The sequence below is a fragment of the Ochotona princeps genome, chromosome 5 (assembly GCF_030435755.1).
Source record: "Ochotona princeps isolate mOchPri1 chromosome 5, mOchPri1.hap1, whole genome shotgun sequence".
Lineage (NCBI taxonomy): Eukaryota > Metazoa > Chordata > Mammalia > Lagomorpha > Ochotonidae > Ochotona > Ochotona princeps.
The window spans coordinates 39,244,757-39,260,029 of NC_080836.1; the positions used below are offsets into that span (position 1 = coordinate 39,244,757).

General features: G+C 36.5%; 1 protein-coding gene across 1 annotated transcript in view; it reads right to left on the minus strand.

Annotated features, from left to right (window-relative positions):
- Positions 1–346: 346 nt before the first annotated feature.
- Positions 347–15,273, minus strand: part of ACVR1C (activin A receptor type 1C) — a 72,760-nt gene continuing 57,833 nt past the window's right edge. Inside the window, exons 4-9 of the mRNA XM_004577147.2 lie at positions 13,090–13,320; positions 9,782–9,949; positions 8,153–8,309; positions 6,204–6,328; positions 4,586–4,716; positions 347–895 (exon numbers count right to left, since the gene is read on the minus strand). Coding sequence (XP_004577204.2) covers positions 770–895; positions 4,586–4,716; positions 6,204–6,328; positions 8,153–8,309; positions 9,782–9,949; positions 13,090–13,320 — 938 coding nt within the window. The 3' untranslated portion in view covers positions 347–769. The remainder of the gene's footprint in view (positions 896–4,585; positions 4,717–6,203; positions 6,329–8,152; positions 8,310–9,781; positions 9,950–13,089; positions 13,321–15,273) is intronic.

Sequence of the window (15,273 nt, forward strand, 5' to 3'; positions counted from 1 at the left end):
CTACATTGGTGAGCAATATAAGATTTAAACTTCGTACCACCTCTGTTATTAGCTATACGACTCTGGCGACATTCTGGAGTACCTCAAAATATCATTTGTCCCTTTTTGAAAATAACAGGAAGGAATATCTCTGGTCAATTTCAAACTACTTGTCTCTAAGACAGTGGTAATAATGGATTGCAAAGTGTAGGGGAACAAGAAGAAAGAAGACCAAGTAAGCAGAACAGTGACCTCACTTATATCCTCCACTGAGCCTCTCAATCTTCATAGATTTTATCCATTAAAATTCACAATAATATTTATATTTTAGTAATTTAAAAGGAAAAATAAAGGACTGCATGATCTAGGATTCTGCTTAACTACAACATACTCTAATTCACATTTTGCTTCGCCCCAGAAAAAGTTTTTTACATTTTGACATTTTCCCCAATTCATTCATGTGCTCTTCATTCAAGTAAAATTTAATCTTAGAGTTTATTATTGTTATAAAGCTTATTTTATACTTTTACAATATCTTCCTTCTCAATAAATAAAAAGACAAGTCAATATGCTGCTTTTCAAAGTAAAATTAAAGACAACATGGAGATTGGATGAAGTCGATTCCTGTCCAAGCTTAACTTTTTAGCTGTCTTTTCATGCCTTTGGGCACTTAAATACTGTAATGTATAATTTTTGAGGTAGAACAAAAAAGGAAAAAAATTTTCACATAAGGAGGGAAAATCAAAAAGAAAGCTGTGAGAGATTTTTTTTTTCCTACAAAATTATCACATTAGGCTTTGCAGTCTTCCTTCACACAAAGTTGAGAGATGGTCTTCTTAATCCGCAGGGCAGTTAAGCGGGCTGCCCCATTGGCATACCAACACTCACGCATTATTCTCCCCATGACTCGGAGTGCCTGAAAGACAAAGATAAGATTTAAACTTAGTACCACCTCAAACCTGTTAGCTACTCAGGAAATTAAAAACAGTTTTTAAAAAAGAGCCACAAATTGCACATTGTTCTACTGATGTTCAGCTTGTATGAAGAAACTATAAATGCAAAACACCATAAGAAAGCTCTGAGAATGATTATTGACCTTGTAAATACTGACAGTGGAAAATCCAACCCACTGATTTATGAAAAAAAAAAAACAGTAAAAGGAGTAGAAATTTCCTGTGTCTTGATTTTGGTGGCAAACATTCCAGCATGCACAATCCCACACATACACACGCAGATACGTAGTCCATCAAATTCCACACCAAGGTGTTTGTGCCTTAACATATAAAAACTATATGCCAGCACACATGATTCAAGTACAAATATCAGAAAATCTGTGAAACAGCATAAATGAATGATCAAGGAAATGTGATACACAGAGCGTAAAATAATGAAAACACGTGAAATGAAACCGCAGAGATGCAGACAGTCTCTGAAGCCAATAGCTGCTCTGGAGCTTCAGACCTGATGGAGTAACACCGAAAGGCAGAAAATCCAGCCTAAAGACACTTCCAAAGCCCTAAATGTAAGGATCAATATGTCCTACAGAGAAAGAGATACAGTACAAACACAGTATAAACCTATTATACCAGCAAAACTAAATGAAAGACTTAAGATACATTCAATGGGCTCTCAAAAAAAAAAAAGTGGGTAATAGAAGCAATTAAAAGAGGACTTTTTTTTTAAGATTTATTTTTTTATTGGAAAGGTGGATATACAGAGAGGAGGAGAGACAGAGAAGGAGATCTTCCGTCCAATATTTCACTCCCCAAGCGGCCGCAATGGCTGGAGCTGAGCTGATCTGAAGCCAGGAGCCAGGAGCTCTTCCGGGTCTCCCACACGGGGGCAGGGTCCCAAGGCTTTGGGCCGTCCTCGACTGCCTTCCCAGACCACAAGCAGGGAGCTGAATGGGAAGCGGGGCCACTGGAATTAGAACTGGCGCCCATAAGGGATCCTGGTGCGTGCAAGGCAAGGACTTTAACCACTACACTGTCACGCTGGTCCCAGGACATTTTTTTTTTGAAAGGACAATCTCTCAGGATTTTTCTAGAATTAAGAAAAGTCATAAATCCTTAGAATTAAAAAGTCCTAGAGCTGGTATGGTGGCATAGCAAACTAATCCTGCACCTCTGGTGTCAGCATCTCATATGGTGTCAGCATCCATATGGACAACAGCCCCCATCCTTGCTGCTCTCCCTTTCATCCAGTGGTATGCAGACAGCCTGGGAAAACAGCAGAGGATGATCTAATTTCTGTGACCCCTGAACTCACACTGGCTCCAGACAGGCCCAGCTCTGACCACTGCAGCCATTTCGGATGGAAGATCTTACTCTGTCTCTCCCTCTCTCTCAGTTAAATAAATAAATAAATCTCCCTCAAGTAAAATAAATAAATCTTTTTTTAAAAAATCCAAACACTTCAAACAAGACTCAACAGGAGACATCTAGCAAAACACATCACAAAGAACATGCAAAATAACATGAAGACATAGACAATGTCTTAAAAGCAGTCAGAAAGAAAAGACAAATCAACTAAAAGGAACAAATATTTGATCACATAATAATTTTTCAACAGTGATAATGGAGGCTAAATGACAATGGAATAATTATCTTAAGATGTTGAGTAATAAATGTATACCTAAATGTTTATGCCGAGATGAATTATCTACAAAATACATATCTATTAAATACAAAATAAAGATCTCTGTATATCCCAAATTTTAAAATTTAAAACAACTTGGCTGTCACTAGAAAACTTAAATAAAACACTTTAAAAGGATGGAAATTAGAAAGGTAGAAGTTATCTTAGAAGGAAGAGAGAGATAGCATTGACAAAGCAATAAGAATGAACAAAGCAGGATAGTATAAAGAGACTAATTTATAACACTTGGTATTAACATAAAACAAGATAGAAGTAAATTATTACACAAAATTACATACATCAACAATATAAAATTAATATAAAAAGACTATGTCATGTCTTTTCTAGAGCTGCATGATTGGTCTACAGTGGGATATTTGCAGGTGCAACTCCTTGCACTAAAAGAATATAGCAGAAATGTCAAAATACTTCTCCAAGACAGGGAATAAGATTTTGTTAAGAGAAAGGCTAGATTTTATTTCACCTACACTTTTACTAAAACATCACAAAATCATAGCAGATATCAGATGCAGAAGTGCAACATAACATGTTTCAAAGAACAAAACTTCCCATCCGAGTTTCACTATTTAGAGGTAACCTTGTATTAGAAACACTAAAAACTGAAATGAGAAATAAAATTTAGAAAGACTGCTACCGTAACTCTCATTAATTACAGGTGTGACTTATATATGTTGACACTTGAAGAATCTCTCAAAAACTCCTGCACAATTACGCGTATGTACAACATTATTTCTAAAATGAAAAGGAATGAGGGTATCACAGTGTTAGAACACTTCTGGGACTAGTTTCATTGTCTCTCTGTTACCTTCCCTTTTTTGATTCTGGTGGCAGTTGGAAGATTCTCTGTGGTTATACAAGGCAGAACAAATACCCCAATAATGCATTTATCGTGTATTTACTGTGCTGTGGTTCTTGTGCTGGGTTACTGCGTCTGGCAAACCAAGCAAGAGCACTCTGCTGTGAGAGACCTCTTCTGAAGAGGGAGAACAAGTTCAAGTCCAGCAGGCTAGAGATCAGAAGCCAACACTGATGACGAGGATGATGATGGCTGTAGTATGTTGTGTGGCCTAGCTGGAGAGTGCCCAGAGAGCGGCCTACATTTCCACAATTCACAGTCCCTGTGCTGTCAGACAGCTATGTGACTATGTGCATATCAGTGGTGGGGTGTCACACAGGGTCAAGGATGAAAGAGCCAGTGCGTGAGATCCTCCACCCTCTCTCTTTCCCCTCACCTAAGAAACTGTGTTCAATGTCAGCTTCTGGAGATCAAAATCACCAAGATTTCTGAGTTGTCTCAGTGAGAACCGATGCTATAGGGAACTGCACAACATGCACAGGACTTGTGCAATCAAGAAGTAAATGCTTGTTGTAGAAAGTCAACACGTTTTCAGGAGTTGCTCCCACAGCATAGCCTGGCATTACGTACAGATATCACGAAAAACAATAAAATCCTCTGAAGGCATATAAAAACATCTCACCAACCTACATGGAATAAATTAAATGCTTATATTAATAAAGAAGAACCATAAGGTCTCTGAAAATCTTCCCTGACAATCATCAAAATATGTAGTAGAAAAAAATAGACAAGGGCCTGGGAAAATGGGTCAGTGGCTAAATCCTTGCCTTGAACACACCAAGATTTATAGGAGTGCAGGTTCGTGTCCCTGCTGCTCCTCCTCCCATCCAGCTTCCTGCTTGTGGCCTGGGAAAGCAGTCGAGGATGGTCCAAAGCCTTGCAATGCTGCACCTGTATGGGAGACCTGGAAGAGGCTCCTGGCTCTTGGCTTCACATAGATTCAGCTCTGGCTGTTACAGCCACTTGGGGAGTGAACCAGAGCATGGTAGGTCTTTTTCTCTGTGTGCCTCCTCTCTGTAGATCTGCCTTTTCAATTAAAATAAATAAACCTTTTTTAAAAATAAAGAAAATAAACCATAAGCACAGGCTTACTTCGCAGCTTTGCCACTGGTTTGGGATACTTGGTCGGAACTTCTGATCACAAACGACCTTCCTCATTTCCTCCATTGAGGGATCCGAAGGCACCATGTCATAATAAGGCAGCTGATACTCCTCCACCATTCCTATAAGAAATTTGCATAAAAATGTTCCTGTGTTAATAGTAAATAAAGATGTTTAAATCAAAGCAATACCAGTTAGATCTTCTAAAGCATAAGTGATACCTTGAGGAAACAAGAAAGTCAGAATTGTTGAGATAATGTATCACTATTAAACCATGGACATAGTTTAAAAGACTCGTTAAAGTAGCTATTATATAAAACTGGAGTATTTTATACTATGACATTATTTATAACTGTAAATTTTATGTAAAATATAAATTTAATTTCATTATCATATAAAATAAATCCATATAATTTCATAACATATCAAATAGTGTTTCTATATTTTTCCTTATAAAAATCACATATTTATTTACATAAAATGCCTTTTTCCAAGCCAATGCTTCTAATGTTTCCTAATGTTCTGGAAGAGCAGGCAATGGTAGATGAAAGACAGGACTTCACTACAAGGAATCAAAAAGATGCCTTTATTTATCAGACTATAACTTCAATTTTAACACAACCTTTATACAGACTTTTGGATTTAACTGAGTCCTTTCATTTTTAAATGTAATCATGGATCCCTTAATCACAGGGTTACATCCTGAGAATTGCTCTTCATGAATATCATAAAGTGTTTTTACACTAAGATGCTTACAATGTCACTAAACAATAGTTTTATGGACCAACTGTCACAAATGTGGTTTGGAATTGAAAAAAAATTATGTGACAACAGACTATATTTAAAACATGCCATAATCTTAGAAAATTAATAGGAAATCATGCTAATTAAATCACTATTTTTGTTTTTTTAATTTTTAATTATTTTTAAGAGTCAATATAGACTGTTGATACAATTCTAATAACATTAAAAAATTATGGGACCAAACTTCAAAAGCAATACAGACATAGGAAAATTTCATTAAAAAGATAAATATTCTCAAAATATTCATATATAACAAGCATTGTCCTAAGGCCTTTGCACACTAAAAATTATTTTTACAATATAAAGAGAATATATTTTATGTATTTCCAGAATACAAGTCTAAAAAATAAGAATATTTACCTTCCTCTCTCCTCTTTTCTACTTTTCTCTCTGTTTTCTTAAATTTTTGCAACAATATACTATTTCCTTCCTCTCAATATTAATTTTTAAACTTCCTGGAGCAGGAAATGGAAAATTTGTCTTTGCTCACCTACCCCCAACTGCATACAACTCTTTCCCACACAAATTTATCAAATCACAAGGAAGAACAAGACAGTGCATATAACAGAAAACTGCAAATCCTGTTACCTTATCAAGCCATTCAAATTCTTTTGGATATAAAGTAGAAGTGCCTGCTCACTGCATATAAACCCAAATAAGATAATTTTCCAGTGCTGCACACCACTGGATATTCCAATAAATACTTAGAAAATATTCAATATAGAGTGTAGGGAAAAAAGAAATTTCATTTTTCATTCAGAGTATCAAAGAAAGGAAGACACAAAGGATATTTCCAACATCGTACCTCCGACTGAACACCTTCGGGCTATTTCCCAGTAAACTAGACCAACAGAATAGATGTCAGCTCTTTTGAAGGATTCAAAGATATTCACATTCATTGTATCATCAAGCATTTCAGGAGCCATATACCTTCAAAACATGTACATCTTCAGATTCTGTATGTGACTTTAGAGCAGTTCAATAAAACACAACCTTAGTAAATTGTAATCCAAACTTAAACTAAGATCACTTGCATCAATTTTAAAGGAAGATCTGAAGCACCACTACAAAATAAAATTCAGCAATAGAGTTACTCTCTTGCAATCTTCAGTTTTAAAAAGTTTTTTTTAAAATTATGGTCATTCTACTTTGTTAAAACAAATGTATAAGGAACCTGGTGCTTAGAAATTTCAAGCTGGAGAATTATCAGAGCATTAGACACAAGAAATAGAATTCAACACCCATACCTCATTTCTTGGAAAACGCCCTGACATCAAAGAGTATAACGTTTTCATCATACTGAGAGCAAACCTTCGGCACTGTGCTAAGTAGCATTCCAGAAATGTCTTCCCTAAGTGAACAATTTTCTTACACATTGAATTTCAGACTAGTGTAATTTTAGATGAGCATGACTAAATAAAAAATGTATAATCCATGGGACCTAATGAGCCTAGTTGTGTTAGAGAGCTTTTTGGAAGTCACAGGATGTTGGAGTGGGGAATACAACATCCTTTCAAACTGAAGTAACTACTCTTCGAAGCAATACATCATCTAAGGCTACCCTGAGAATAACATAGAGAGAGCCAGGTATACAAATTCAGTCCTTATATTAATAGAGGAAATGAGCAAAAATTTTAGGGTGTCCTGTCTGAGTAAACCTTCCTGATGCACTCTTAGTCTTCATTATTGGCTCCAAGAATCAAAAGAATGAATCTGAAGCACTGTCCTAGAATCTAAAATATGAGTTAAAGGTCATCAGCATAGAAATTCTCTGCTCTCCAAGGCCTTTAATAATTCCAAGAAATGGTTGTGCAAAGCTAAAGTCTGGAACTTGCAACACCATCCAGTTCTCCCATGAGAGGGGCAAGGTCCTTCTCCACTGTATTCCCAGGTATCATAGCAAGCAGTTGGACTGGAGCAAAGAAGCGAGGACTCATTCCCACCCTCTTATAGGAGATGCCAGCACTACAAGCAGTGGCTTAAGCTTAATACTACAGCACAATATTGGCAAAGGACAATATTTTGATACTGATGTTCAATCAAATACCCTAAAATTATGCCAAAGTAACAGGGAAACTCAAATAAAATAGAAGTAGATTGTCCATAGCAAGTCTTGATACATGTAAGAATGCTTTATTCACATCATGCTTGTCTTTGATTTTCAGAGATGTTATTCTGAGTGTGAAAATGGTGACCAAACTCTTATCAATAAAAACAAATTCAAGAGATTTTTAGGATAAGTAAAGCGTATATGATACAAAATTGTTAGGTAATATCACTAGGCATTAATGAACTACAATAACACATAAATGTATTTATTGTTAAAGGGTAGCAAACCTACTGATTCCAATTCATTAACTCGTATTGCTCAGAAATTTAACATTCATCACCAGCCACACATTTTGGTATAAAGTATAAAGGCTTTATTGATACTACATACAATTGCTTGTTCTTTTTTATCTGTAGGAATATTCAGCCTCGGAATACAGTGCATTCAAATTCAGATATTATTGCCTTTTCCATCATTTCTCTACACTGAATGATAGCCGATGTCCACATGTCCACAAATGCCAAGATTCTTGCTCTATGTCATCATTGAGTCTACTGACTTCTCAGTGATCCAGAGAAGACCCCCTTCTTTCTTGGGCCTAAGGATTCCCCCGTGGACCTAAGACCCATACAAGCACCTCACAGGCATTCAAATGCATTGGTTAATGGCAAGTCCTAGAATACTACCCCGCAAAGGCAGCTTACCTCTTGGTTCCCACCTTGGGATTTTGAGGTATGTCTATGGTGTTCAATATTGAATCATGCTTCACTGCCAACCCCAAGTCTGCGATGGCACAAGTGTCACATTTTTTCACTAAAATATTTTTTGATTTTATATCTCGATGAGCAATAGCAGGTTTACCTATGAAACACAAAGAAATATATTCATTTTCTTCTTTCCTGAATATTGAGCCTTTTAAAAGTAATTTTTTAAAGATTTATTTACTTTTTATGGGAAAATCAGATATACAGAGAGGAGAAGAGACGGAGAGGAAGATCTTTCGTCCAATAATTCACTCCCCAAGTAGCCTAAACGGCTGGAGCTGAGCTGATCTGAAGTCAGGAGCCCGAAGTCTCCTCCAAGTCTCTCAAGTGGATACAGGATCCCAAGTCCTTGGGCTGTTCTCCACTGCTTTCCCAGGCCACAAGCAGGGAGCTGGATGGGAAGCGGGGTTGCCGGGATTAGAAACAGTGCCCATATGGGATTCCGGCGCATTCAAGGCGAGGACTTTAGCCGCTAGGCCACTGCACCGGGCCCCGCAGTTACTTTTTCTTATGCATCACACCTACAATGCTTACAAGAGTAGCTGACATTTATAGGCCAAGCAAATTTGTTTTTGATAAATGAGAATGAATTCTATTGCCATGTACATATAAGAATAAGGCAAATATATTAAGCAAATTTCCAACTCTTACTACCCTAGTTAGGTGGTTCTTAAATACGTAAGTGGGTCCTGAATACTGTTTTGCAACTGCTATCTATATGATGCCCTCTTTCCTGTGTCCAGGAAATAGAAAATAAATCAGCAGGTGGCCACTTGGGAAATAAATAAGCAGATGGAAGATCCTCCTCTCTGTCTCTCGCTCTGTAAATCTGACTTGCCAATAAAAATAAATAAATCTTAAGAAAAAAAGAATGCAAAGGGTCATGGGGTCAGCATAATGGCATTACAGGTAAGGCTACCACCCGGGTTGCTGGCATCCCGTAAGCATGCTGTTTTGTGCCTTGCCTGCTCCATTTCTACTCCAGGTCCCTGCCATTGGCCTGGGGATAATCGCAGAGCCAGTGGATGGAAGAACTAACTCCCTTTGTATCTCTCTGTCTCTCCCTTTGATCTTAATTTTAAAATTCAAGGAATCATATGTCACTATTTAAGAACAATTACTCTTGCTAAGCGCTTCCTTGAGTCTCTATTAACTACTAAATAAAAGCAGTGGGTATTATTTCCAAAATTATATTATCATTTCCAATTATTTTTAACTATCAATATAAGCATTTAAATTATATTATTTCCAAAATTATATTATCATTTCCAATTTATTTTAACTATCAATATAAGCATTTAAATTATTTTATCTCTGAAAATAGAGCTTTCACCACCAGATGAGATCTCCAAGGCTAAACAACAAAAAGGGAGTTAAAAGTACTAATGATGCATTATGGATAATATACAAAATTGCAAGTAAGTACAAGTTGGCCTATTATGACTAAATCTTCAGTTTATAAAATCATTTAATGTTTCTTTATATTCAATAATTGTTTATAAAAACTGAAATACAACTTGATGGTCTATATTCATATTTAAGGAGAAACAATTGGAAGGAAATTCATACCTTGGGTACCAAGTATCTCCATGTGGAGGTGAGCCAGACCACTAGCTATCGAAAGTGCCAGTTTTATCATTCCAGCCACTGTCACTATGTTTCTATTCAGATAGTCATATAAGGAGCCTTGTTCATGATATTCAGATACAAGCCAAAGTTGAGTCCAAGTTCCATTATCTAACAAGAAAATAGAATTTTGTTGTTGAAAATAAAAGTTCACACAAAACTAGGAGCTTTTAACTAATATCAGTGTCTAATCCGTACTGTTAACAAAGGGAGGTTAAATTCTTCAGTAGTAATGCTTGCAGTCCACATTCTCAATGAATCCCTAAGGATGCTGATACATCAAAGCCTGTTATAGTTACTCACATAAAATAGGAAGATGTGAGGCAGTGATTCTAACGACTAAATATGACTGAACCACTCTTTTCTTGTTCCCTCCAATCAATACAGGCTGGCAAAACCAACCACATTATAGGAGAAATTCCTGAGAGGTGCACTTAGGCTCTGTGTTGTGTAATAAATTACTCAGAGCTTTTATACAATAATACACCAATAAAAATTAAAGATACAACAAATTTGTCCTGATTGTTACTATGATAAAAGCTTTAACACTCCAAGAATGTTCATGCTATTCATTTTCAAAATATAAAGCTTATCATTTTCTCCAAAAGCTTGTATTAAGAGTCAAACACAATTACTAGACATTTTAAAACAATTCATATCATTTAATAACGCTAATTCAGCTTATTAAAAAGACATCCAACATAAGAGAAATTAACCTAAGCTTCTTCACGCCTTACACTCACTACAAATAGCATTAGCTTTTGAAATAAAATGTCTATAACCACACTCAGCAGTCCTAACCAGTTCTGGCACTCGGCAAAAAAGGAATCTACATTAAACATTTGCTGACAAAATTCTCTTTATACAAGAACACTTTGTTATCCAAATGTTTAATTTCCAAATCTAAGTAGTGATAAAATTTCCCAAGACTGTGCAAGTTATTATAAAGGGATAAAACTTACTAATCCACTGACCATACTCTCCATAACTAACTGACACAAGTGGCTACAGCATTCTTTCATGTCAATGTATTAGACATTTTCCAATACATTTGAAAATGTAAATTTTATAACAGATGAAGAAGGAGCTGATGCTAGAGACCATTTAGAATGATGCACACTCATTCACATGAGGAAATAACAGTACAGAAAGATTTAAACTAAAGAGAAAGTGAAGAACGATCTCTCCTGTGCATATTACTCATAATCCAATAAAGATCATAATTATTTAGTCCAATCAGAATGATCTGTTTATGTATAATCATTGATATTTTGAAAGTCTTGATAATTAACCTAATCAGTAGGTAGCTCAGCTCAGAGTTAGAAGGGAAAAAATAAAATTTTTAAGATTTAAATAAGAGTGTCTCATTGTGAATAATCTGAATATAATTTTAAGGATAGATAGACAGATAGATAGATACGAATTTAGAGAGAAACTCTCCATGTGTGTGATGATCCTGGTTTTACTCAGTTATTCCCTAGAAAATGGAAAAATATAAATCATCAGCAAACACAACTATGGTCAAAATGTAGGACAAATGTTTAGCTTCTCTTTTGTTATCTAATTAATAACTAATAGTTTCATAATCAACATATTAAACAGAAATAATCATAGATTTTTGATGTTTACAGGCAAGGTGAATCCTGATAGGAACTGTTTATTTATTTCAATCCTTTTGAAAAAGGAAATTATAACTTCAACTTTTCCTAAGTAATACTAATTGAAGTTTGGAAAAATGACTAAATTAAATTGTTAAGGGCAGTAACACACAGTTCAATTCATAGAAACTGTGTAAAATAGAGCACATATGTGTGTAAGATTTATACATAGTCCCTGATAACCTGTGCATACAACGGTAAATTTATCAGTGTGATTTTTTTAAGATTTATTTATTTTTATTGGAAAGTCAGATATACAGAGAGGAGGAGAGACAGAGAGGAAGATCTTCCGTTTGTTGATTCACTCCCCAAGTGATAACAACAGCCAGTGCTACACTGAACTGAAGCCAGGACCCAGGAAATTCCTCCAGGTCTCCCATGCGAGTGCAGGGTCCCAAGGCTTTGGGGCTGTCCCCGACTGCTTTCCCAGACCACAAGCAGGGATGGCAAGCAGGGCTGCCGTTTCCCATATGGGATCCCGGCACATTCAAAGTGAGGACGTTAGCTGCTAAGCCACTGCTCCAGACCCTGAGTGTGATGTTTTAAAACATTTAGTTGCTCTTTATTTATTTAAAAATCAGAGTTACAGAGAGAGGAAGAGAGGAACATGGAGAGAAAATCTTCCATCCACTGGATCACTCTCCAAATGTCCACATGGCCCAAGCAGAGCTGGACTCAGCCAGAAGCCAAGAACTTCTTCTGCATTATTCAGATGGGTGCAGGGACCAACATTCTTGGGTCATCTTGTGTAAGTAGGGAGCTGGAAAGGAAATGGACAGCCAGGACTCAAATCAGCACCCACATGGGATTCCAGGGTCACAGGTCAAGGCATGTCCTGCTGTACCACAGTGCGAGCCCCATGAGTATGGATTTTAAAAACAAGGATGCCAATATTCTATCCTGATGAAACTCAAAAAGTAATACTACTTAAGAGTGGCAAGGTTATATCATAAGATATAAATAATGCCCAAACAACATTATTGCAAAATTTCACTTAATATTTTCTTGCTTGCTGTCATTCTGAAACAGTCTAGAGACTGTTCACATTTCAGCTCTGAAGATGAAACATGTTATACACATGGAAATAGAGTCCTAGCACAGTGAATGTTCAATCAACCTTCATAGGTTTATCCATACCAACTATAAACATAGGAGAATATTTCTGCCCTTGTTAGGAAGCTGCTACTCAAAACTCCCACGGGCCTACATTTCCTGAGACACCTAAACCTCCCCACTGCACAAGAATCCGCCCAAACTTTCCATGACCCAGTGTCGCCTATAGAGAATAAACCTAGATAGCCCATTCTGCGGGACTCAGCTCCACTTCAGAGTTCTGTTCTGACTAATCAGCCCTGCCTTAGACTGGTCACCAAATAGTTTAAACATCAATCTGGCATTTGCATCATCATGAATTCACAGGGCTCACCCGCCCTGATTCATTACATGGTTATGTACAGTTACCTGTGGAAAAGAGGATTCCTCAATAAAGAAACAACATTGAAATAAACTGTACTGAAACCAAAAGATCACTTGCTCTCATCTGGAAAAAAAAAAAGCATCTTTACTTGTTCTACTCAATCACATTGAAAATACCTTTGTTGTCAGCAGCGATAAAACCAAGGATGTTTTCATGGCGCAGCATAACAGTCTGATAAATTTCTGCCTCGCGAAACCATGATCTTTCATCCCTGGAGGAGAATATTTTGACAGCCACATCCTCCCCACACCATCGTCCGTGCCACACCTCACCAAATCTACCTTTCCCTACAACTTCTTGTAGTACAATCGTCCTTGCAATTGTCCTTTGAACCAACAGAGGAAGGCCTGATGAAAGAAAAGGTGGAATTGATTATTAAAAATATAAACCACAAAACAGGTATCATCATTACCATTACATCCACCCTAAAAAAAGCAAACTTTTAAGCACTTCATTAATATTGCAAATTTAGAAGAAATAGTCACCCTTATATTTACTAATTTAATATTAAAGCTTGCTGAAATACTCTTTTCTCATATTAGTAAAACAAAAAAATTTAACATGCTCTGATCTTACAGATATATATATATGATTTCTAAAAACCTCAGCAAGCCTCTCTGAGTTGCCCACCAAAGTCTGTGAGGTTACTTAAGCACACAAGAGGAAAGTATTTAGTTGTCATTTAAAATAAAATGTATAGTTCTTGGTCAAACTGGGAAAGCAAAAGAAATGTGTGTGACTTTTCAAAATAAACTCAAATTGGAAAGTGAAGTATAAAATTCAACAATCAAGTGAGTAATGACATATATATAAAACAATGCTGAGGCATAAAAATACTAAAATATTTATAAAATTCAAATGTTCCAAAGAAATTATATTCTGAGCATATGCGTACTGTGCATATTCTTTGAACCCATGGCCTTACCTCTCAAATCCAATCCTAAAGATTAAATGCAAAATGAGGACTAGCTATGCCAGTGTTTCATATATTATTGTTTATAGAAGACAATAGGGTAAAGTGTCTAATAATAAAGCAAAATCATGAAATACAGTGCAGAAGTGAAGAGTACAGGCAAGAAAGACCTAAGTTCGAATTGCAGCCATACCACTAGCAGTCACAAACAAGCAAATTGCTTATAACATATCTTACCTTCACCCTCCTTTAAAAAATTGAAGATATCATGTCATCCATCACATAGGGGTGATGTGAATATCAACAAGCATCGTCAACACCCCACACAGTCTGTGGCATATTACTTATCAACCATAGCTTATTATTAATATTGTTAATCTACAATGGATTACTTAGATACAATGGATTACTTAGATATAGCCAGCCACAGTTCATCAATGTAATAGCATAATTAAATGCATATACTTCATTTTGTTAAGAGATGCTCTTAGTGACAAGAAAAGATACTTTGCCATACCACATTTTAAAACATCTTATCTATTTTAGAGGTGGAGGAGAATCCCCTGTGAATGGCCATGGGTGAGTGAGATCAACGTCAGTACAGTTCTCCCCAGTGGGCGGCAGGAAGCCAGCCACTTCAGCCTTCACTCCCAGAATCTGCGCCAGCAGGCAACAGGTCACAAGTCAAAGATGACTGTTGGACCCAGGGTCACTAACATGGACACAGATATCTTAATGAACATCTTAACCCCTAGGCTAAATGAAAACCATTTTGGGGATTTTATCCAGATAAAGAAGTACATCTTGCTACTCAAAATATGCACAGAAAAAAAGACTGAAAAGGAAATATGCTATTGCTATGATGATTATTTCTAATTCGCTGAAACCAGGGTAAATTGTAATTCTTCTTTCTTGTTTTCTGAACTTCCATAATGAATATTTATTACTCTCAGAATCTGGAGAAATACTTTAAAAGGTTACAATATGAATTTATTCTGGCGAGCCAATTTGTTTCTTGTCATTGTACTCCGATGGCTGGGATACTCTCATAGCAACAACCCCATAACTCCTGGGGGCTTTAGTCCCTGCTCCTAAAATGAGCCACACTTTATTCAGACATTCTCATCTTCATGGGAACCACCCACTATGACTAAATAAGCACAGACTATAAATTTGATGTTATGGGTCACAACAGTTAGTCACAAAGCCCCACAGCCAGAAAGTTCTTTTGAAATCATCTGATTCAACCTTCACATTTAGAGTTTGGAAAACAAGTCCCACAGGAATTAAAGACTTGCCAGGATTGTGGTGCTTGTAAGAGGCAGACCTTGGTCTAAATAACTGGTCTTGCATCCATAGTCTACTCCTCTCCTGACTGTAGGCCTTC